This window comes from Perca flavescens, chromosome 6, assembly GCF_004354835.1.
Source record: "Perca flavescens isolate YP-PL-M2 chromosome 6, PFLA_1.0, whole genome shotgun sequence".
NCBI classification, from domain to species: domain Eukaryota; kingdom Metazoa; phylum Chordata; class Actinopteri; order Perciformes; family Percidae; genus Perca; species Perca flavescens.
The window spans coordinates 11476308-11501964 of record NC_041336.1 but is presented as its reverse complement, the minus strand read 5'-3'; the positions used below and the strand labels follow the sequence as shown (position 1 = coordinate 11501964).

The window sequence follows — 25657 nt, the reverse complement described above, 5'->3', positions numbered from 1 at the left end:
GCGTAAAAAAAGTCACGGTTATAAAAATACCCGTGTCCGTGTGGACTAGGCCTAGGCCTAAAACTCAAAAAAGTGTGTGGGTGTTCATATAGCTTTGGCCATTATCTAAGAAAGATATTTGGGTAGTTAGACTAAAAATCTCATGACCTCGTTGGAGAAGTTGAGTTTGTCTGAGACAGATAAAAGTCAGTTAGATAACAAACTAACTTTTAGATAGAGCGTAAACAAGTAGTCAATTAATCGATTAGTTGAACGACAGAAAATGAATCAGAAAATATATAATATATAAAATATATAATAAAAAATGCCCCCCCCCTCCAAAGAATCACTGGTGCTTGCTTCGCAAATGTTAGTTGTACAAAAGTAAAGTTTTAGACTGATCGCGCAGAACAAGCAATGTGAATGTGTCAACTTGGGCATTGAGAGGGGCATTATTTAGTGAACTGTACTTTTAACAGTTCATAGACCAAACAATGTATTCATTATTTGAAAAAAAGCAATTGGTAGAACAATCACTAATGCAACCCCTGGTTTAATCTATCTCACGCAAGTGTCAGTATTTCTGAGTTTCAATGCTTTATTTCTATCAAAACAAACCAATGGTTTTTGTGCTTCCCTCCCTCTCCAGCACGGTCACATCATGTAAACTGAGGCTCATCTCTGCCAATGCCTTCCAACACAACCTCAAGCTCCAGTATGTGTAAGTGTCCTTGTCAATACAAAAGGATTGTCTTCCTCCTGTCATGTTTTGACCTGTATGTGGGTGAGCCTATTTGTCGCTGTCAGTCAGTGCTCAGCCAGCCCTTTAATATTGCACATCTCACATAAAGTGAGAGCAACATTTCTCAAAATCACTGACTCAGTCACTCGTTTAAATAGTTGTATTACTCATCCACAGATCTGGTAAATCTGTGAGCTCATTTATGATACTGAAACCACAAATTGTATTTATTAGAAGAAGTCTTTCTAGATGGATATTATATAAATAGGTGTTCAAATATATAAGATCCAGTTTTCTCTAATATGAGTATTTATAAATGGAACATCTTTGGGTTTTGTACAAAACAGGCAATTTGAAGACATCATCTTGTGCTCTGGGAAATATTTTTCCCCACTATTTTCTGATATTTTGTAGACTAATTGGTTATTGATTAATCAAAAACACAAACCTCTTTTTCAACAATTATCTAGTAAAAAATAATTAGCAAGCTTTCTAATATATTTAAATTGGAAACTTCAGTTTCCAATTTCAGTTTGGCCTCACAATCTAGGCCCAACAATAAATAATACTATGAAGACTTATCGACTGGAACCAGCAAATCTGTCTATTCATCTGCAGCTGACCCTTATCGCCACCATCTTGTCCTCATCGTTTTACTGAGTGTGTGTGACATCGCCAATGTTGTTTATCTAAAAGACCGGCAGGTTTCGAGGACCAGAGATGGGGGGGGGAGGTGGTGGTGAGGTAGGAGGGGTGAGCTCGAGAAATTGGAGAAGACATCCACCAGTCACCTTTTACTCGCTCACTTTGGCGGATTATCGACAACTGATGCATAATAAATACACTCCACTAAGGGTCCATTATCACTTAATCAATATTTCACTGTGGAGGGAGTGGGTGGGCTGCGATTGGGTGGAGTATGGGGGCTTCAGTGTGACAGATGTATTTCTGAGATTAAGACGGACAGACTATAACCAAACTAAACAGGAGGCTACGTCAGCTTGGACCACTTTCCTTGCTCTCCCTCCGCTCTCAACTTCACCCACAATCCTCCTGGAACGCAACCGTCTTTTTATAAAATTCAGTTCTTAAAAGGGGCAAAATGAAAATGAGCTGCTCTTCCCGGCTCTGCTCTCCCCCTGTGGGCATAGGGAGGAATCGAGCTGGTAATGGATAAGCCCCACAATGGCTAACCCATCTGACATGAACTTTTGGGAGCAAGGAAAACAAATAATTGAACCCTTGGCCCTGCCAGAGTGAATATGTATTGGCTTCCATGTGCACGCTCCCCAGTGTGGCTTTGTGTCATCTTCTGAGGGAGGTTTATTTACAGCTTTGTTCTTTGGCTGTCTGAGGATCATTCGAGAGCTGCTGTGATGATATTTTAGTGCCCTGAGAGGATTTACAAAAAGACATGCAGCATTCATCTATCACTGATTATATTGATATCCTGACATACACAATTTTAGATGTTGGATTATGTTATTCACAATGTTTGCATTCAAATGTTTTTAAAGTTTTTAAAAGTTAAACAAAAGTCCACAGCCATTTTAGTGTACTTAGACACAGCAGTTTTTGAAGCTAAATGTTAATGTGAGTACACTAAAATGCTCACAATGACATTGCTAAAATGCTAATGTTGGGCATGTATAATATTTATAACGGTTTCCATCTTAAGCTTTACATTTGTTAATTAGCACAAAATACAAACTACAACTGAGGCTGACGGGAATGGCGTTAGTTTTGCAGGTATTTAGTCAGAAAACAAGTATTGAACACATTGAAATTCAGGCCTGTTTACATTAGCCTCGTGAGACCGTCCTGATCTCGCGAGCTCCAGTTTTCCACTCGCAGATCAGTCTGGCATCTTGAGGCAGATAAAATTTGGAGCCGTTAGCCAAGCGACCGGGCCAATCAGCGTTGGTTTTGAGGTGGGTTAGGTGGTGATAGACCGATGGTTTATCCAATCAGCTAACCAGTATTATCAGCCAGCGGTAGCCCTAATTCTGTTAGCTGCTCGCTAATGCTTTTTTTCTCTTGGATCCTTCTTTTGGAATATGGTCCGGGAACCTGAAATGGTGACTTTTATTCCTAAATTCTCGTTACACAAATGGCAAATATCCTTTACCGACATGTTGCTTGCATGCTGAGCTAACGAGCTATGCTTTGCCTGCAGCAGCAGGGGCAGGCTTGTGGTTGTATTTTCATACGCTTCCTGGATCTGATTGGTTGATTTGGCCCGTCTATCACCAACATAGGTGATAGACAGATGGTTCATCCAATCAAATAACCAGTATTCCGCCCCTTCCCAAAAGTTCTCCAACAGAAAGTTCCCAAATGGATATGCCGAGCAAATGCAAAGCAATCCATCTGGCGGAGTCAGGTTATGTTTACATGGCTACATGAAAAGTCAGAATCACCAAAGTGATTACAATTTATCCCGAGGTTGTTGAGTCATTTTACATTAAACCACAAATGTTAACCGCATGGTCAATGGTAAAGAGACATGCTGTCTTAGAGACCACTCAAAGTGCTTTACACTACAGGCACCAATCACCCCATTCACATACACATTCATCTTCGTTACATAAATGCATATTTGTCTTCTATATGTACTGTATAAATAAAATCAATCATCAGATAAACATTCACATCGGTAGCAATTTGGGGTTTAGCATCTTGCCCGAATGACAATTTAACATGTACACTGGAGGGACAGGAATTGAACCAGCAACCTTTCAATTGGTCGACGAGCGCTCTACTACCTCATTAAGGTGCTAGGGAAAATCCTCTGGGAACCATGAATGCCTGGATTAAAATGTGTGCTAATCCGACTAGCAGATGCTGAGATATTTCACAACAGAAGTGGATACTTTGACCGGTTGGTGACACTAGAAGAAAGTCAAGTCATGAGGATTAATCCTCTGGGGACCATGAATGTTTCAAAATGTCATGACAATCCATCCAATAGTTGGACCAAAGTGGTGGACTGACCGACCGACTGACCTTGCCATTCGGCTTTCAGTGGTTTTACTATTACACTGTATACAAATAGTAACATTTCTACAATAAATGGGAAACCTTTTCCCCTAAATGCATCTCTGGGGAGGTTTTCAGTCTGCGTAGCCGAGCTGCGTCCTTCCTCCAAGAAGTGTTTGTGACTCTGGCCTAATCACCTAATGTACTGAACACTAAGTAAACACAGAGAGAGCTGTGCTGGAGGTGTTTGTGAATGTGGCTCCTGGCTGCTGTGAAATACTTGCCAAGGTAATTGATCAGAACCCATTTGGATGCATTAACGTTTTTCACTGAGTAATTCAAAGCAGGTAAGCATTGCTCTGAAAGTGAGCAATCAAACCACATCATGACTCAACTGCAGAAAAGGATAAACTTACAACAATGAAAAGAACATTTTTACTTTTTTCTTATACCCGGTCTCAAAAGCAACATGTGAGCAGATTGCATGCTTGCCAAACACAAAAATACACGGCCAAGGTAATGTTACCTCATTGTCTAAAGCCTACACGGATCTCCTAATTTCTTCAGGTGGTTCTTTCCTCTATCAAGGTATAGGAAAACAGCTATTCGTGCAATAGGAAAGTAAAATATAGGCAAAGCGAACCAGGTAAAATGAACGTTGTGTTATAAAAACAGCAAACAAATGTTGGTAATATCATGTCCTCTCTCTTTTTATAGGAACCTGGCATCAAACTATCTGGAACACATCTCCTGGAGGGTGTTTCATTTTCTCCCACTGCTCAACCTGTGAGTCCCTTAAAATCAACACTCTCATTCACTCTCAACACTCAATTCATTCAAATATGTAAAAATTCCCAGGAGGTCAAGTTGGCTGTAAAGGAGGAAATATTCTCACTGATTGACATCAACAGATGGAGCCAAAACAAGAAAAAGGTTCAGCCTAGCAGCAGCCAACGTCTCGGTTCCAAGTTCCTGGTCGTCTACAGTAGATTTTGCAAATTTTACCGGTCACTTGTTTGCCATAAATTTGGCAAATGGTAATTTGACGTCTAATGTGTGTTGAATAAAACCTTGCCAGCTTACTTACTGACACAATTTCACAACACTATTTTTCCGTTCTATAACAAAAAAGAAATCAAAAGAAAAGAGGCTTTTTAGTTAGGTAAGAAACTACTGCTGCTTTTTGCAAATTGACTGACAGCACTCTTTGTCAGTGCAAGCCAGCAATACTTTTTCACCAGTAATGGCTTACAGAGATTTTGAATGCTTCAGAAAATTAGAATCATCATTGTAAATGTCTTAAGTTTGAGCATATAAAAAGTTATTTTCTCTCTGAAGGCAAAATTCTTCAAGGATTTATATTAAATCATAATTATATATGGTTCTAATCATTTACATTGTTAGTGTGTGCCCTCTAACTAAAAAGTCCATTATGTGTTCATACAGTAGGGTGAGCAAGTACTATTTATCCTATTACATGAAGAGGGCATGTCTGCGATAAATTAACTCTGTTGCTTTCTCTGTGAAAATGTTTGACAGTTAAAGCTCTGGTTTTTATTGTATGTTCTTGTCATAGAAATTGAATAAAAAAGAAATAGAAAATTAAATGTTCCTTCTTTTGCTCTTCAGAGTTTTGAGGGACAACCCTCTTGTTTGCTCCTGTGACCTCCACTGGCTCCAGCAGTGGCAGCGGAATGAACGCGGTGACCTGGAAAACCAAATGTTGTCTTGTTTCTCCCATGATCGAGAAGAACCCCTCAACTCTTTGGTGATACATAACTGCAGTGAGTGATATCGCGGAACTTCCTATTTTGCACTGTATTAGGCTGTTATGTATTTTGTTATTAGTAATGCATGTTTACAGTTAGCAATCTGCAAAATGTTCAAACAATGATCAAATGAAAATATTTGCATATTCATAGATTGTGTATATTTCAATGAGGGAGTATAGTAGGAGATGTAATTTTAAGAATTGTAATTAGGTGCAGTAATTAAATTGTGGCATTTTTATGGAAAAACTGGAAAAGTCAGTGTTGCAGAGATTACGTTCTGTGATCAATGCTAAGGCTGTTAGCTAAAGTTAGCAATTTCGGTGGACAATTTACAACATGATTTTTCATGTACCCTCAATCCCTGCTGGCATCAAAACTTTGAGGACCCCGTCTTCTAGTATGTGTCCATTGTCAGCGTAATTTCCCCGCTTCCCATTCATTTCTATGGGAGCAGCCATGCAATGCATTCTGGTAGCGTCGCGGGGACTTTGGAGATGCGGGGCGTCGAGTAGCCCGCTCCTCATTTGCATAAAGTTGAATCCAGCCAACTTTATGCAAATGAGGAGCAGCCGGCTCGGCTCGCCGCCTCACATAAGCTGATGAAAATCTTTTAAACTGACCTTTGTCGATCTGAAATTAACTATTTTCGTAAAATACGAGATCGTATTTTTCGAACGAGCCGCCATTACGGTCGGTTTTGAAATTCAGGAACAGCCAGCCCCACGTTACGCGCTAGTCCAATCAGCTGCAGCCATCTCGGTTGTAGAAGGGTGTAGACGGTTTTCTTTGCTCGTCAGTGGTCAGTGAAGAGAAACTGGTGCCTAGTTGACTAGCTTGCAATGCTGAGAAGCGGGGCGATCTCATCCATGAAAACGATGCGTATAAGGGCATGTACCAGAGGTGCAGTACTCAAAATACTGAGTGGTCTCGAATTGCCTCCACACGGCTCTCAGAGATAATTCCCCAATTCGTCAAATACCAACACTTTGTCACAGCCCCAGTGTCGGATACCGACACAAGGCACTCACATGCATGCGCAGCCGGACCGGCTTAAAACAACAATTGATTTTATTCTCTGCTCAGGACGCCATAACTCCACTAGATCTTTACATAGCAAATAATTGTTTACTGCTATATTAATGGTCTGAATATCGAGTACAGCCCCTTTAAAACATATCTGGAAGAGATGTTTAAATATTTTTTGTAAAGTTCATGACATTTATTAATCTTCATGACCATTTGTTGTTCCCATTCTCCATATTAATGCCTTCAACAAGCAGGTGCAGTGAAATGCAGGGAAGAAATTGGCCCAGCATTGTTGTTTTAATCGCATAGGAGCGGGGAACATCTTGTTGCCAGGAAACATGAGAGTTTTTGGCCCTGTGCAGTTTCTCTGAACTGCTTCAAAAAAAGAAAAAAGAAAAAGAAAGCTTGTCTCTCTTCACTCAGTTGTCCCATTACATTAGTGACCATTGCTCATGTTGTCTCCTCTGCTGCTCTCAGGTCTGCCTGATGTGACGATCGTCCCTTTCAAAGATTCAAAGATTCAAGAAGGGGGAAACCTGACATTTGCGTGTCAAGTGACAGGAAGTCCTACTCCCAATGTGAGATGGCGAACTGATGAGCTCCACTCTCGCTTCTTTACCCAGGTAGTGAAGAAGTTTCAGTATATGCATATATCATACAGATTAACAAAATAACATTTGCTATTCTGTACACACAAGCTCTCATCTGTTTCTCTTCAGACCTTTCTTCTTTTTTTTTTTTTTTACCCTTTAATGTTTTTTGGGAGTTTTTCCTGATACAAATTGAGGGTCTAAGGATAAAGGGTGTTCTAAAGCACCTTGAGCCAAATTTGTTATATTGGGCTTTGGAAATAAAATATACTTAAGTAGTCAAATCCAGCTTCAATCAACTTCAAATTGTTTCTAAACTCAAGAATATTTTCATCCACATCTTCATGTCCTTAAACATTTTGGCATAATTGAAGGATACTTGTTGGGATCATGTATATTTTTATAATTCAAGTCAACAAATTAACAAATCCTATGAAAAGACCACAACTTGACCAACAAGTATTGTTTGTGTAGCCTAATATCTTATTCCTCTGTGCCTTAGAGCTCCGTTGTTGTCTGTTAAAAACACATCAATGAACCACGCTGTTGCACATGTTTCTTCTTTTGAAACACACACTGTTTATTTTTAGTTAATTAGACATACACTGTCCTGTTTCCTGAAAATAGTACCTAACAAATGCTCTTTTTACTACGGTTTGAATACACACACAGACACACACAGACACACACACACTTGTAAACTCCTGTCCCTACACTATTACTGCGATAAGATTTGCTCAGTAGCCTTCCGCAAAAACATATATTCCTTCCCCTCCTCTATTTGATATCATTTCATTAATGCTTTCAAGCTTCAACTCAAAAATTCTCTCTCTCACTGGCTTTGAACTGGATCTGACTGCTTGTGGCTGCATTTGCCTGACGCCACATGTCTGTGTGTACTGTTTCCTTTATGTTCTGCTTTTCTCACTGTGCTGAAAAGCTTTTTAGATAAACTGTAGCTTAAAGCCGTTTGAATAAAGTTCAGTTGGGTTCTGTAATTTATCAATCCACAGTATAGTAAATTGGATCCCATTTCATCCCTCGAACCGGTTTGCCTCTAAGCGATCCATATGTAGCTTTGACCTGGCTGCATTAACCCCCTCTGCTCTTTGTCTGTGCCGCTGGCTGCTGACAGGAGAGAATCTGGGGCTCCACATTAGAGCTGGTCCTTTTCCTCACCAACGTTTCTTCCAGTGACAACCTGCACAACCTAACTTGTGAGGCCGAGAACCAAGCTGGGCTGGGAGAGGAGATGGTGCAATTGGACATAGAGTGTAAGTGCCTGCAAAATAAAACCATTCTTGAGAGCTCAATACAAGTCGTCGGGCTTAATGGAGGTTAGGGCGAGAGCACAGTGAGGCCATTTTTTCAAGTGCAGGCAGGGTGGACAGCCAGAGAAAAGAAAAATGCACAGCAGTGATTTTTTTCTAAATGCCCCCTCTACAAATACGAGTAGGTACCCACCACGCTTCTAATGGAGCTCTTTGTCAGCTGCCAATCACTCTGGCGACTGGTGAGAAGTGTTAAAATAATATGAGTGAAGTGCTGCAGGTATGGCTAGTCATTTAATGCAGGAATACAGTACAATGAGGACAGCATGAGAGTGAACATGTCTCCTTGCTCTTAAAGAACTCCTTCACCTCACATACAATATGCTGTACTTCTAAATTACAGTTGCCGCTTGACACAGGAGGTTTACTGTTGTAGGCTATTCTCCTTTCGGATGCATTAGTGCATCTGAAAATTGAGGAACACTGAGGAATGACAGCACCCAGCGGTCCCACGGAAAACAGAGTCAGATGCATTAGTGATACATTACTGAAAAATTACTGCCCAAACAATATCCTATATCACCAACTCAGTGACACTCATTAGAAAATAAAGCCAAAAAAGAGCGGGGGCACCAATCAGCTGAAGCCAAATGCACGAGCATCAAGGGACAGATAATGAACGTCAGGAAAATGGGGCTGATAACCCGTGCTAAGATCTGATTTGAATCTGTGCTAATGGACTTTTCCCTCCTACTCCGGAAAACCGCTTCATCCGCAGTGATTGGCAGTCTGTAAATGCGTTAGTGCAGCTAATCTATCAACATCAGCCCCCCTGGTGGACGGACACTCGTTAACCGCTAGCCCTTTAATTACTCTTAATTACCTCCCAGAACAGTGGGTGTTTACTGCTGAGTGGCTCTCTGTACCATTGATTCATGGTGCTTGTGTGGCTTCCCTCTCACAAAAGAGCTTTTTTGCTTTAAAACATGTTTTTTGGTCATTTTACTTTAAAGGTGGATTCAGAGTGTACGTTTGAATAATATCCATTATCACAAAGGCTAATATTTTGTATGTAAAGGTTCCAATTAACTTAGAATCTGCCAGGACTGATGCAATGAATACATTTTTGTAGTTGCCACATTTTCTCAAAATGTTCATTGTCTAATTCTTCAAAAAGAACTGGCAGGTTCATTGAACATAATTCAAGCCACACTTTTAACCCTTGCCGTGCAATAGCTTGTGTAAGTTTAGTAGGGGTCGCTAATGGATGATTAGTGAAATGTGATTAACAGCGCTAATTTTCACTCAGCGCAACAGACTTCAGCGAGCTCTAGATAAAGAGACAAATGTCTCAGTATCCCCTTAGCACAGCACTTTGTGAGGCCGGGTCATGGGTTAAGAGCAGCAGACTTGTCAGTGTAGTATGAGGGGTCTCTGCACTTGAGAGACGTGTTCGATCTAAATGAGGCCATTTCCTGTAACTTTACATCCAGTGGAGCTTCCAGGTAGCTTTTGTGGTTGGGGGCACAACGATGACCAGGATTCATTATTCATAGCAGGTCAGCACAGGTTTGCAGAACAGATGGAGAACATTGATTCATGGAAACTTATTACATGGAACCTATAGGGCGTTTCACCAACCGTTTATGTTACATATGATCAAGGTGCACATTCAGCAGAAAATAGCATATAGGCTTGTGCACGAGCATGTCCGTAATCATTATTTGACTAATTGGCAATTACCAGTGGTGGAAAGTAAAGTACGGTACTATTTTGCCTTGTACTTTTACCTGTACTGTAGTGCTTTGTAGTTCTACTTCATTACATTTCAGAGGGAAACTTTTTACTCAGATTATATATCTCAATCAATTGGTTTATGTAATCTCAAAAAATAGTTTCCTAGAGCTGAACGTGATGTCTTTTTAAATATTAAAAACGTCTTATTTTTGTCGTACCAGCCCCAAAACCCCAATTTACAGGAATTCTTACATTGTAGAGGCTGGAACTAGAGTATAATCGTCATTTCAAACACCTGAAATGATTTATAGATCATTAAAATAGTTACAAAGTAATCTTTGGACATTTTCTTTACCTTTGGACTGAGCCAGGCTAGCCATTTTCACCTGTTTCCACACTTTATGCTGAGCTAAGAGTAAACTGGCTGCTGGCTGTAGCTTCATATTTACCATACAGACATGAGTGATATCAAATATTACCTAACTCTGGGCTAGAAAGCAAATGTGCGTATTTCCTAAAATGTCAAACTATTCCTTTAAGTCTTTGATTCCCTTCACACAGAAGCAGTTTACCAGCTTGCAGTTCAGCATTTTTTGCAAAGGAAATACTTTCACTTTCCCAATATCCTACTTCTCTACCTGAACTCCCAAAACTGTCATCTCCCAACAGTTCCAGTCAAAATCCTCTTCCTAAGGGATGCTGTGCCGCAGCACCACTGGTGTTTCCCCTTTGCTGTGGATGGAAATCCTGAACCATCCATCACCTGGCAGTTCAACGGCAACAATCTCAAAGAGAGCATGTACACATACACCCAGCTCATCCCTGACTCGGGTGACGGGTCAGTGAAACACGGATGTCTCTTCCTCAACAAGCCCACACACCTCAACAACGGCTTCTACACTCTGATCGTGCAGAACAAACTGGGAAGGGATGAGGCCACAGCCACTGGGATTTTTATGGCCAACCCCTTCGAACCGTTCGATCCTGAGGGGATAATTCCAGGTGAGTTCCTGAAACTGTTTTGGAGCTGCAGAATGTTTTTTCCGAGCAGCATCCCATAAGGAGCAGAGAAGGCCATTAGGGCGGCTAAAAGAGGAATCTATCTGAATATCTTATTATTGTAACACTGCTTGGTCCAGTGTTGAAACAATGTCTTGATTCATCTGCAACATCTTTCGACACGGCCCTCAACATACTGATTCGTTACAAAGCAATGAATGAGGAACAAATCAGAAACGACCAATTTATGAATCACTGATAAGTACTGTAGTTCCTGAACAAGTCTAAATCGAGGACTATATAGTAGATAATTATAAGTTATTAAAACGTCTAATTATGTAATGATTAGCTCTCAGAGATCTGTGAATGAACACACTGACCGCTTTCTTCATTAGTCGTTTGATTAAATCAGCTGCTGAGCGGCATTAAAATAACAATCATTACCTACTAATTACTTAAACATTAGTTTCTAATCTGTGCCTACTCAAGTGAAAAACATAAATATTCACATCTAAATGTCATATTGTGCCTTAAAAATCAATTAAATAAGTGTATGGACTACTGTTTTAATCCAATAGGTTTTTACATAGTTCTATACATTTCTAGATTGTGACTATGGAGTTGTATGGAATGGCATTAACACCAAACAAACTGGTTTCTACAAGTATATTGATTGTATTTATATTTACAAAACATTCAACGTAAATAAATAAAATATTATTTTACTAATAAAAGCAGATCAGAAAGGTCCCAAAAGCTAATTAACCCCCAGTTCTGGCTCCATACATTGTATTTACCTTCACCAATCCAGAAACAAATTTATTATTTTCATAAATATGTCGTGATGTTAATGTACGCTTCAGCTCTCTCCAGCCAGCCAGCAAATATTACAATCACATTGTGTTTCACAGTTCCAAGTTGATGCACGTTGAAATGCTTGAAATTAGTGCAGGTATATCATTAATTGCACACAACACAACATAACCTTAACCTAGCTCAACAAAATGTACATTGTTGGAATAAAGCCTGACATCCGGTGCGTGACGGACAGAGAGATGTCCCTCCCCTTCCACCATCTATTTTGCAAGGGCACTGTCACTGCATCCAGGGATTGGTTTAAAGAAATACAATCAAGGGTTAAGCTTAAATATGCAGTGTAGCCAGACCATACTCTTAGCACTGACACAGCGCTGTGGAGATAGTTCTCGCAATGTGAGACTACCTAACCTGAACCCAACCTCACCCACTGCAGCCACACATGTTGCACATTTCACAATGTAATAAGTAACAGTAATCTACTTGTAACAATTTATACGCTATTGACACCACACTTTATTAGTGCAAGTCAAATAAATATATGTATATCGCTATAGGCTGTACAAGGTGCATGATTTAATTTAATATATGTACATAGAGGTCTGTTCTAAGTTAAGAGGCGCACACTAGATACCAGACATTGCAGTAATAAAATAAGCTTCTTAGGAATAATTTACATTATGTATACACAGATGGTTATCTGCATCGTGCACAAGATCAACATTCTTGGGTGTTCCATCACAGTCTTCACTTGAATATCACAGGTTGCAGCTTTGGTTCTGTGTGCCCATTAATGTGTTTGTGTTCTCGTTTCCCCTCATGCTAGTCTTTGATGATAATGATGATCCAAGTAAGATTGATTTTTGCTCTTCTAAAAATCATCTTTGCATGTTGCATCACTGCATAGAGTTGATGTGAAGTCTGTCTTGAGTCGGCTTTCTGTAACTAAACTCATTCCTGCCCCTCAGTTCCTACAGACAAATCAGACATGGACGTCACAGAGAACCCTGAGAGTCGAGTGTTTGTGGTATGTCTGTGCGTAGCATAATTCCCAGTGAAAATATGTAATGACTATCAATGATGTTAGGGAGTGTGACTGCAAATGTATCTTTGTTTGAACAGGTGTCTGTGGCTGTGGGTCTTGCGGTGTTTGCCTGCACTTTCCTTCTCATCATGATTTTGGTTATTAACAAGTGTGGCCAGCATTCCAAGTTTGGTATTCACCGTAAGTTGAAACACATTATTTAATTTATTGCATGCATAATGTGGCTGCTAGTTGATTGAAGGAATAGTTTGACATGTTGGCTTATTCCCTTTCTTGCTGAATGTAAACTTGATCCCACTCTCATGTCTGTACGCTAAATATAAAGCAAGAGCCAGAAACCGCTAGCGTGGCTCTGTCCAAAAGGGTAAGACAATCAACCTACCAGCACCTAAAGGTTGTCTCAGAAGTTGAATGCGTACAAAGAGTTGTGGTTTTAGGAGGTCACTGGCCTGGCCAAGAAATAGTCCCAGCGCCTAGCTCACCATAAAATCACAACTTGTTTTTATGCTATGCAAAGCAGCAGCTGCTGGCTTTAGTTTCATATCTAGGGTATAGACATGAGAGTAGTATCAATCTTCTATTCTCACTCTTGGCAAAAGAGCGAATATTTTCCAAAATGTTGAACTATGCCTTTAAAGAACTTCCAGAGTGTGTAAAGCAACAACAGGCGGACTTTAACACATTGGCTCATTATCTAAGTGTACCGTAGTCTAAACATAATACCTGACACACTTTCTCTGATGATTCCCCCTCCTGTGTGTATGTTTCCCCTGCACAGTTTAAAAATCAATCTTTTATATCATTATTTTACCATAGCGGTAATTACAGATCTAGAGACAGGAATCTATTAGCTTAGCTTAGCACAAAGACTGGAAGCAGGGGGAAACCGCTAGCCTGGCTCGCTATTGCATCTTGTTGGATTAATCCGTTCAAAAATAGAAATGTAAAAGTGACAATTTCTTTTACAGGCAGCTACTTGCTGTAACTATCAATGTTTTGAAATTTTTTTTTAACTTTGGATGAAGCTAGGTTAGCTGTTTCCCCCTGCTTCTAGTTTTTGTGCTAAGCTAATCTACGCCGAGTTCCAGCTCAAATCGTTAACGCACAGACATGAGTGGTATCATGTAATGCATATGATCAGCAAGTCAAACTGCATTAGGAACCATGTCCACATACTTATTTCAAACAACAAAAGACATTATTGCAGAGAATGACTGATGTGATGTGGCTTTCCGTATCACTCATATAATTCAACTTCCATTTCTCTTATATATTGCCCTGCTGAATTTTAACCCAGTAGATGAAATTTTCTGAGCCCAGAACCCCAATCTGAAGACTGGAATGAGCCATAATCAAACATTCTGCTAAATTATTGTTTCAAATTGCGGATGGTTCTGCCAGGCTCTCAGAAGGTAATGCGCAGGGGAGACTGAATAATATAGGATTTCCACTGAGCTGTAACTTTGCACACAGGCAGCCGCTGTGTCGGCCAGGCTAAAGTGCCTTAATTACTGCATGAGAATGGCAGCAGAAACCTCCCTTGGCCACCGCCACGTGGTGAGGGCCATTAAAGAAGATAGATGGATGGAGGAACAGCTACATGTGATATAGCTCCACTTGGACCCCCCCCAACACACATACACACACACACACATCTACTCTTCTCGCTCTCCTAAGTGGACCTGATTGCCTAAGTGGACCTTGCTCCCTCTTTCTTTCCCTCCATCGCTTCTGTGCTCTCTTTGTTGTTCCATTTGTTGGACTCTAGGGGTTCTGTGGTTTGCCTTGCTGAGTGGGGTTTTACAATTTGGGCCCCACTTGTTTGGCTTTTAATACGCACTGTAGTCAGAGGTCGCTAACCATTCAAGCTTCCGTCCCCTTTTTTCATTTCAATGTGTCCTGATTGCTGCATGGTTGATGATGGTGATTATTTGAGCTTATCATCTGTCACCATGGCACCAACAAACAGCCAAGTTGATAGTGGAGAATGTCGATTCCTCGAAGGGAAGAAATGAGTTCTGAATTTTCTTTTGATGGTCGCTGCAATCACCAGTGGTTGGAGGCTGATTAGGTGTTACATATCTCTCAGTTTCGCTTGTTTGCATCCCTTCCCATTTCATTAGGTTCATCAGTTTTGGGCACTGAGGATGACCTGGCTGTGTCACTTCGTTTCATGAACTTTGGAACGAGCCCACCTTCCTCAGATGAAGACTCTGGTTTATCCAGTTTTGTAGAGAATCCACAATACTTCTGCGGCATCATCAAAGAGAAAGACATGTGTGAGTATTATTGCTCGTTTCCACTTTAGTGATTTTTGACGGTGTGTTACTGAATCCACACTTATGCTCATCCCCCCAAATGCAATTAAATTTCAGTGTCTTGATTGTTGGTGTTATTATTTATGCCAAACGCTTTTTCACGTAGGACGTTTTGGCCACTGTCCGTCTTTTTTCTTCCATTAATGTTTGTAATACTTGTTTTTGTCCTCCTTTACAATAAGCACAACATGGATTTCATAAGGGACTACAATGTAAAATAAAGTGGTGAAATCTTGAGGCCAATAACTTTTGGTTCAAACAAGACCATTTTACCCAGATTTTCAAACCATTTCTGTATTTTATGATCAGGTGTCCAGCATATTAAACGGCAGGACATTGTGTTGAAGTGGGAGCTGGGTGAAGGAGCGTTTGGCAAAGTCTACCTGGCAGAGTGCGCCAACCTCAGCCCCGACAGCAACAAGATGCTGGTCGCCATCAAGGTGAGAGAATGTACACTTTCACTTTTCACTATCTCAACAACACTTTCTCTATTAATGTTTTATTAATAGAGAAGTTTTATTCCCTCTAAAAACATTAAACAAAAGAAGTACATGAATTCTTTAAATTAAAAAGAAATGCTATATTTTAGTAGAGACCACTTTTGTATGTATCAACTGCAACACTCAGTACCTTTACTTAACAAGTAAAGTTTTGGAGGTTTCAGCTTGGGACCATTGTTGCATGTCATTCCCCACCTCTCTCCTCTCTTTTCCTGTCCTCTCTGCTGTTCACCATCTAAAAAAGGCAAAAATGCCCAAGAAAAATATACTCAAAAACTTGTTAGTACTCAAAAAAAAGCAACAAGCCTAAAGGTAAATATGTATACTGCACTTACACTCAAATCCTCTGATGTCTGTCAGGTGGTTTAATATACAGCAGGTTAATGCAAACCACAGCGAATAAAAAAACAAGACAATGAATCTGGCTCTGCTCAGATTTATCATCCCATTAATCAGATGGCCCAATCCTTCTCAGTACTACACACAAATCCTCTGTAACAACATGTTTACTTTCAATCTTTCTATCACACAATTGCCTTTTATTACACTTGACACTGTTGGTTGCTTTTAGCGCAGTTGATTTAAAAGATAGTTACTTCACTTTAAGCCCAATAATCAGCATCTTCATGTAAATTCACGCCCCTTGTTTGGTCACAGACTCTAAAGGACGCCAACGAGTCGACCCGGCAGGACTTCCAGAGGGAGGCCGAGCTGCTGACGGTGCTCCAGCACCAGCACATTGTGCGATTCTACGGCGTCTGTACAGACGGAGAGCCGCTGGCCATGGTGTTCGAATACATGAGGCACGGAGACCTCAACCGATTTCTTAGGTATGTACCGTAGCAAACCTGCGCGTGATGGAAAGTTCAATTCCCACAACTGTCCTTCCCTGTTGAACTAAATGTTCTTATGATCAGGAAGCGGGTTAGAAACTGAAGTACACGCTCAAGGTGAGTCCGCACCCAAATGGGAAACTTTATTATTTGCCAAATATTCTGTTTCTAGCTTTGCAAATGAGAATATTTGATATTTTTTCATGAGTCTTATAAATATTTTGGTCAAACAAAACAAGCAATTAAAATCTTTGCTTGGGCTTGTGGATTTTGTGATGGTCTGTGAAAAAGGTCTATTGTCTGAATCTGCCCGTTTGGCCTTTCAGTGATCTCCATTAAACCACTTCACATCTTCCTCTCTCCATTAGGCCACTTCACGTCTTCCTCCCTTCCTTCAACAACAACTTTTAGTGTGTTTGAGCAAAGCATTTAACCACCAAATTCTGCATCTGTCCTACATACGTAATTGGCAGCAGTGCAGCTACGGCAGCAGTCAAACCTGATGTGTGCTTAATGTTAAACCCACTGAGCTGACCTCTGTGGATTCTGTGTTATATGCATGAAAGACGGCTGTGGAAGTGAATACTGTACAGACTAACAATTAGATTTTGCTGCTTTTCTTCTGTCTCTGCACTTTCAAGTCCTATTTGCCAAAAGCTTAGATTATCTGGGGACATAGAGATATCCTGTAAATTTGACATGTCCTTGATGTTTGCCCACTGTCTTTTGTTAAAGCGACTCAAACACGTCTTAATATCAGCCAGGACCCCCCCTTCCCTTTCCTCCACTTACATTACCTGTCACAGAAAACGGAGATTGTATGGAAGACCAGTTTGTTTTGTTGAATCAGAAAATCTTGTTGCATCCCATGAAGGTCTCATTTGGTGCAAATTGGATTCACAACATGTCAAGGCATGGGGCAATTGTATATTTACAAGATATCCTCACATGATAACAGCAAATAAAGTGAATTTCAAATGTTGCAGGATGTTATTTGAATACTGATGAACACAGTTAATAATCAGCACTTAAGCAGAAAAACAAGTTGCCTTGAACTGTACACTGAACTGACACATCTCAAGAAGAGGTTCATAATGACACTTGTTTTGTAACGTGGTGATGGAAGAGTTTTAAAATGTTTTGAAATCACTTTGTCATCACAATTGTAATCTAAAAACTAAGTTAAGAAACCTAAGGAGGGAGCTAAAGGAGTCACTGAGGACTGAGACCTATTAGAGCTCACTTGGCACCTGGGAAACCATCGGACAAAACTATTAGAGCAGACGCAGTTGATTCTGTCTGCCAGGTGCCCTTCACAGGAGACAGATTGGGAATGAAAATACACAACCCACACATGCGTGCACACAGACTTTGCCTGACATATATGTTCACCAATGGATGGAAAATCGCATTTCCAGCAGACAGAATGGGTGAAACGTCTGAGGGCCCCCACAATGCAGCTGCTTTCCCACCCTGCCACCTGCCTTTTAAACTAATAGTGATTGTATAGACAACTTCCTTTGTAAGGAGGGGACAAAGTGGAGAGGAGAGATATTAGGATGGATGGAGACATCATCTGTGATTTGCTCATTTAGGCCGGAGTTTGACGTGAGAGTGGGCGTTTATGATCCACAGGAACAACCGAGAGTCAATGTGCTCTGCATCTCCGAATTGCATTATTGCAAATCAATTGTAGGCGTATTACAAGCCTTATGTTTCTGTGTCTATCAACCGTCATGTTAAATGGCTTTATTATGGTGTGGTCACGCCGACCACGTCTGTAATGCTCTCAAGAGATCATACATGTCAGAAATGTTCAATCTGCCGATTGCATGCTGAGGTCATTGTCCTTCAGGTCACCCAAGGTTGATGCCATAGTTACCGAAATACTGGGAGCCCAAACCCAGCATTTGAGTAATCCGAGCAGCCAATAGAAACAGAGAAGAATAGCAAAGGCCAGACTGTTCTGTTCTTTACAAATGGAAATACAGTGGCCAGGAATTCAGCTCCGGTGCAGAAAGGAAAACCAATAAAGGAAAATATTTTGTCATCTACAAGTGGTGATAATCGTAAATGGATAAAATAAAAATTTAAAATAAAAAACCTTTGGCCTCAAAAGTAGTTTTGACAAAGCAATAAAACTTCAGAAATTACTAATTATATACAAGCCGAATCCTCACTTAAAAAGTGGCCTTTTTTTACAGTTTAAAGTAGAACTAGATTTGACATGCAGATATAAGACTACTGCTTACTTAAGATATATATTATTTTCAGTTATGTCTGTGCCATTAACCAAGTTAACTAAAATAAAAAAGAAGTTGGCAATGTTGTTTTTGTGTACACTAAAAATAAAAATTAATTTCAGTGTATTTTCACTTATCCATTGAAATAGCTGAGCAACTACTAGATGGATTGCCGTGAAATTTGGTGCGGACATTCATGGTCCCCAGAGGATAAATTGCATAAACAGGAATCCCCTGACCTTTTTTAATCTAGGTGCTAGCCCCATCTTTAAGTCAAAGTTTATGACTAAATACCTGCAAAACATTTCCATCATCTTCAGCTGTACTTTGCGTTAAGCGCTAATTAGCAAATCTAATGCAAATGTTGCTTGACCAGACCATCCTCGCAGTGGCAGTTGGCAGAAATAAAAACTGTCAGGGTGTAAGTGCTACACTCTGGCCACTGGTGGAAATTAAAGTGCTGTACCAAAGTACGATTTTGAGGTACTTTATACTTTACTTCTACTCCGCTACATGTCAAAAGGGAAATATTACTAGTAGTTTACACAAGGGGGTCACGATTTAGATTCTTAAAATCGTTAAAATGAGCTTTCAATTTCAATCATCGAAATTAAAAGCCGGAGCAGCGATTCGCCCAGCATTTTATTTTCTCTCACCCCCCTGATATATAATACATCACTCACAGTGGCCATTTTGTATATTTACTTTCGATACTTGAAGTACATTTTGCTGATTCTGTACTTTTACCCAAGTAGGATTTTGAATGCAGGACTGTTATTGTAGGCTAGTATTTTGTCAAAAATTGTATTAGTACTTTTACTAAAGTAAAGCTCTAAATACTTCTTCCACCATTGCCTGGATCTAATCTCCCCCCCCTTCTCATCTCACATATTACCCTGTTAACTGTCTAACAAAGCAGAAATGCCATTAAATAGCAGCCTTGATCCAAAAACACTCACGTGTTCCTCATGTGTCACCTGTAGAGCTCACGGCCCTGATGCTCGTATCCTGGAGGAGTCAAAGATGCCCCCGCTGGGTCAGCTCACTCTGCCTCAGATGCTCCACATCGCCGCCCAGATTGCCTCAGGTATGGTCTACCTGGCGTCGCTGCACTTCGTCCACCGTGACCTGGCAACCCGCAACTGTCTGGTGGGGGAGGGCCTGGTGGTCAAAATCGGAGACTTTGGCATGTCCCGAGACATCTACAGCACAGATTATTATCGGGTAAGTGGCTGGAAAAGATACAAACAAGATTTACGTTTTGTTTTCTGGAGATGAAAACTTGACTAAGAGGTTTTCAAAATGATGGGCTCAGCCCATTCCAATTCTTTTTCTACTCAGCCCTAATGCTGTCTGGCCTTGAGGATAGTTTTGCTTTTGACGATTTATTTTTAAAACGTTTGTCACTTTTTTCAAAGATTTGTTTATTCATGGTCAATAAACTTAAATTTAAATTAAATCATATCTACATTTTGGGTTAAAAAAAGCAGAAATTATGTTAAGATCAGAGGATGTTGAGTGGATCACAGTTATGTTAAAGTTTAGTCAGGATTCTGTTTTGAAACCATTTAAACATTTTTCTTTCAAATGCTATAAAATTGAATAAAAACACCCAAAAAGTGATCATTAATTGTATCTGCGTGTAACATTTTATGGAACCCATACATACATGCGTCCATGTTAATTTAGCAGAAAGAAACCCATGTTTCTAACTCTGAAAAACATAAGGGTTAAGCTATTTTGGATGTTAAACACGTATTGTCCAGATTGTCTACCTCACATTGATTTCAAGCTGCTAGTTATAGATAGTTTAAAGCTGAACAGGAATCTATTTGAGATTTACTTAAAAAAAAAGTCTGTAACTAAAAGATGACATTCCATCAACAAACATGGTCACCTTCAGACTTCCATTATGCAACAATGATGAACCATTACATACATTGCCTTGTCTCCCTCCTCAGGTGGGCGGACGTACGATGCTGCCGATCCGCTGGATGCCCCCGGAGAGCATCATGTACAGGAAGTTCACAACGGAGAGCGACATCTGGAGCTTCGGTGTTGTCCTCTGGGAGATCTTCACCTACGGCAAACAGCCCTGGTACCAGCTGTCCAACAGTGAGGTGGGTTGGGTCGGAAAGTTTATCACCAATTTTGATGGTCAATAAAGTCATTGGTTATGGGCAAGTAATGTATTATTGCCAGGAAACATTTTAATACCTTTTATTTAAACACCAAAGGAAACACACACACAAACATGTCTCATTTAAAGGGTCAATTACAAAAAGACATTTTCTCACTTACCGGGAATCTAGCTAGTGAAGGCAAGTAGTCAGGTTGATCCAAAAACAGATGGGCAACAAAAGAAAAAATTGTTTTTGAAACCCCAGGAAGACAAAACACTGGAGGAAAGTATGAAGATACACTGAGAACCAGACGAAAGCACAGACAATCCGAGCCAGACACAAGAGAACACCAAGACTAATATACACAAGGAAAGGAGGGCGGTAACGAGGGACAGGTGAAACACATCAGGGCAGAGAAGACACTCAAAAAGGCGGGAAAACATAGGGTTGGGTGGGGATCTATTTTTGTTGTGTAACGTCTGTTAAATACCAATAAACAGAACTTAAAAAAAAGCAGGAAAACACACAAGGCAGGACGTAAAAGAAGACATGACACATGAGAAGAACCTACAAAACAAAACCCAGGATCGTGACACCAAGACAGCTGAAGTCCTGACGTCACTTGCGTGCTAGCCATTCAGCATTTCTTTCATCAGTCTTTCTGAAAAAATGAAGCGTGTCTTTGTTTTTCTTGTGTGTGGGTAATTTGGGGGAACTGTCCTTTTTAAAGTGGACAGATGAAACTACAGGCAATTATCTTGTGTAATAGTTTATTCCTGGCATTTCTAAAATATTGTCAGTTAGCTGATTTACCTGCAATGTTTGTGAGAGAGGTGATATTCACTGTTGAATTTGTAGGCTACTGTGTTTTTAATGTCACCGTGCAACTGCTGTTGACATTCTACAGTAGGAGACAAGCTAGCAAAGTTAGCAAAAACCAGCTGACTGATGCCTTTAAATCATCTAGTAGCCTACAGAACTCCAAAACCACTTTTTTTTTGTTTCTACGCTTAATCTTGTACAGATTAAAGAGATAAATACAACTTGTTAAATAGTAAGCTTTAGAGGCGTTGGGAGGGGAACTTTGTTACATAGGTAAGCTAGCTAAGCTAATCTTATTCTGGCTAACGGACAGATATGATGGTGGACTCAATCAATAAATTGAATACTGGTAAACTTATTTACCAAAATTCCGAATTATCCCTTTAAATATTTTGCACAACTGTTGTGAGAGGTGCGAGATTAAAGGGGTGTTTTCTTTATAGTTTACATTTTGATAAGAGTTTACAGTGAAAAGTGGGGCTTTTTTACCCAAAACAGCTATGAGAGCGGTGACAATGAATTTACGGTCAAACTAAGCAATGATCAGAACCTCACTATAAGGCTCAATAAAGCTGAGGGGAGCTGCAGGATGATAAATCTGGTTCACATTGTTTTTACATAGTCATTTGATACATACATAAAAATATTGATTAGCCTATATGTTAAATTAACTCAATGTTTTTTCAATCCATACTTGTGCAAACACGTAAATGGCAGTCTGAAATGTTTTGGTGCTTCCATGGATACTTCAGAGCATATGTTGCTGAAGTTTTTCACTGCTCTGCACTCTTAAAATGATCAATACATTCATAGTAATTAAGGCCAGTCCAGTCTAGCCTTTTTAGCTCGAGCACCAAGAAGTGGGACTCCATTGCGACCACAGTGGTGCTATTACAGGCCGAAACCATCTCTCCTTTCAAGACGGGTAGATCACTTTTCCCTGGCACTCAATTCTAATCTCATTGGCTCTCATTTTTGCCCAGGGCCAATGAGCTTTAACCTTGTTAACTTAATCTGTCTCAGCCAATGAGGGATAGGTGATCATGTTGCCCAAACACAGAGCGGCGGACATAAATCATCCCAAAACACCGATCTCTGCATGCTGTAGCGACAGCGGCCATTTTGGGGCGGTCGTTGTGAGTCTTTGGCTGAATCTCATCACCCTTATTTGATAGTTCCTCGACTCCTCGGTCCTTGGCTGAACCGGACGTTTTTCTGTCCCTCCTCGGTGAAGGCCGTCTCAAAGCTCTTATTTCTGCCCCGAGGAGTGAGCATTGAGAAGGGATCATCGAGGAGCTATAGCCAAGTTACACGAGGGCAGCTTTCCCAGAAGCCGTGTAGCTGAAAGCCGTTGCTAACTCCGCTCAAACAGCTGATGAATTCATGTGACACTTCAGAGTAAAGAACTTCTCATCCTGCTAAAAACGCATTTGCTCGTTTCCTCTCTCCTCCCATGATTTCCTCGCATCTCTCCTGTGCCTCCTCGGTGGGAGGAACTAGGACAGGAGGCAAGTGGAGGTCTCGAGGAGGCAATTTAAGCGAAATGAGATGCAGCGATTGTGTTGAGCTGTGAGGCTGACTGACAGGCCATTTTGGTGTGAATTGACTCAACGCTGACAGACCTCTTCTGTTCATTGGATCGGGCCAAGGTTAACAATGGGGAAGAGATTGAGTCAGTAACCCTTTAAATGGAGAGCGCTGTGAAATCCTCTCTCTCATCCTCAACAGTAATTTATTCACTGAGCAGCAAGAGCTTGTGAATTCAATCATTTATCATAGCCATTAGCTGGAGTTTAGTCATATTGTGGCTGCTTTCATTTGTTGCAGAGGTCTCTGCTAATGCAAATGTATCTATCAATCTGCGGATACGAAGGTTGTTGGGCCAAAAAGTATCTGTTTGTTAAAAAAATGTGTATCCTTGGTGCAGCATCCGCTATTTATCTGAATTAAATTAAGCACACTCAGAGAATTCAGAGGTGTCTCCATCAGCAGGTCAATATTTTTACTTATCCACTGAAATATCTGAGCAACTACTGCATAGATTTTGTACAGATATTCAAGTATTCTTTCTCCTAAAGACTTATGGCTTTGGTGATTGCCTAGTCTATATCCTTGGTTTAGCACCGCCCATGACAATTGTGATTGGTTTAAAGAAATGCCATTAAACCAGAGCACGTTTTCCTCCCATCCTGGAATACTATATGGACTAGCCAGACCCTTCTTCAGCGCGCTTTGGAGGAGAGTCTGGCAAAGCGAGACTAGTGATTACCTGACTTTTCCTCTAATACCACCATGAGGTTTTTATTTTTTATTTTTTTTAACAATGTTAAAAGATAAAAAAAATACTGAAATATCTTAGCAACTACTAGATGGATTGCCATGAAATTTGGTGTGGACATTCATGGTCCCCAGAGGATAAATTGCAAAAACCAGAATCCCCTGACCTTTTTATCTAGGTGCTAGCCCTATCTTTAAGTCAAAGTTTATATCTAAATACCTGCAAAACCTACAACATTTCCATCATCTTCAGCTGTACTTTGTGTTAAGCGCTAATTAGCAAATGTTTGTATACTGACACGCTAAACTAAGACAATACACATTATACCAATAATACATCAACATGAACTGACACTTCAAATAATAAGAAGTCAGTTTAAAGGTGAATTTAGAGGTATTCACCAAAGAGCTTAAGACACAATACATCCTGGAGTATCTGAGGACAGATACACTATATTTCCTGTTAATATAACGTTATATTTCAATTTCCACCACCAACAGGCCATCGAATGCATCACGCAGGGACGGGAGCTGGAAAGGCCACGCACCTGCCCCAAGGAGGTGTACCTGCTGATGCAGGGCTGCTGGCAGAGAGAGCCCCAGCAGAGGATGGTCATCAAGGACATCCATAGCCGTCTGCTGGCCCTGGTCAAGAACCCACCGGTTTACCTGGATATCCTGGGCTAAAAGGGGCCAAGAAGCAACTAGGGAGCGGAATTCAAAAGACTGGGGAGGTTGAGGTTTTGATTTGAGACCTAAAACTTGTTCCTTTAATTCTAATCGAGGGCAATTACTTTGAACAGGCTCCTCTTGGTTTGAGTTTAAAAATATGTCCCGATGCTTGACGGACAAACCATCTGCAGTGACCTTTCCTCATCCCGGCTCGACCCCGACCTGTTTACTGCCCCGTCGTTCTCCGGAATCTTGTCAAATGTTTACCAAAGTCTTTAATATTTATCTGAAGTGGGCTCAGCCAGATGGAGGGACATGCATGGATAAGTGCTGAGGTAACTGTATATGGGCTTTACGTTGCTGGGAGTGCGATCTCAGATGATAGCTTGTTGGGGGGGATTTTGGCTCTGAAGTCCTTGCAAAGATTTGTGAGCTAAGCTGTGGCACATTTTATACAACTCTACAGCCGACACCTGTGTTAAAAGGCAATTAGAAAATGAAAAGGATGATTACAAGAGAGGGCACTTCACATCATGAGTCAAAAAATGGAAACCATTTTTGTCAGAAGACGCCCAAATCGTTTGTACAGTATAGTCACTGATTTTGGATAAGTTTTGATATGGCAGGTCATTTTAAGGCTTTCAGAAAATGTATATAAGATATCAAAGTTGTACAATCAAAACCTTGGAAAGCTTGTTTGTTTCTGATGTGTCCAATCCAGTGTATCATATGAGTATTTTTCAAAAACAAGAACAAAATGTCATATATTAGCAGTGAAAGTGTGTGCTGACATTTAATGTTGTCGAATATGAAGAAAAGAAAATACTTCCAAAGAACAACTCTTTGACCTGCAGCCTGCCTGGGACACTCAGGAGTGGCTTTTGTACGAATGAGTGATGTTTAACATGTAGAC

At 40.4% G+C, this 25657-nt stretch overlaps 1 protein-coding gene across 1 annotated transcript in view; it reads left to right on the top strand.

Moving 5' to 3' along the window:
- ntrk1 (neurotrophic tyrosine kinase, receptor, type 1) overlaps positions 1-24765 on the top strand; it is a 30221-nt gene extending 5456 nt beyond the window's left edge. Inside the window, exons 3-16 of the mRNA XM_028580879.1 lie at positions 629-700; positions 4418-4486; positions 5330-5484; positions 6976-7121; positions 8224-8362; positions 10766-11098; positions 12880-12938; positions 13034-13136; positions 15080-15235; positions 15584-15714; positions 16432-16604; positions 19834-20074; positions 20812-20970; positions 24574-24765. Of these exons, the coding sequence (XP_028436680.1) occupies positions 629-700; positions 4418-4486; positions 5330-5484; positions 6976-7121; positions 8224-8362; positions 10766-11098; positions 12880-12938; positions 13034-13136; positions 15080-15235; positions 15584-15714; positions 16432-16604; positions 19834-20074; positions 20812-20970; positions 24574-24759 (2122 nt within the window). The 3' untranslated portion in view covers positions 24760-24765. The remainder of the gene's footprint in view (positions 1-628; positions 701-4417; positions 4487-5329; positions 5485-6975; positions 7122-8223; positions 8363-10765; positions 11099-12879; positions 12939-13033; positions 13137-15079; positions 15236-15583; positions 15715-16431; positions 16605-19833; positions 20075-20811; positions 20971-24573) is intronic.
- Positions 24766-25657: the final 892 nt, after the last annotated feature.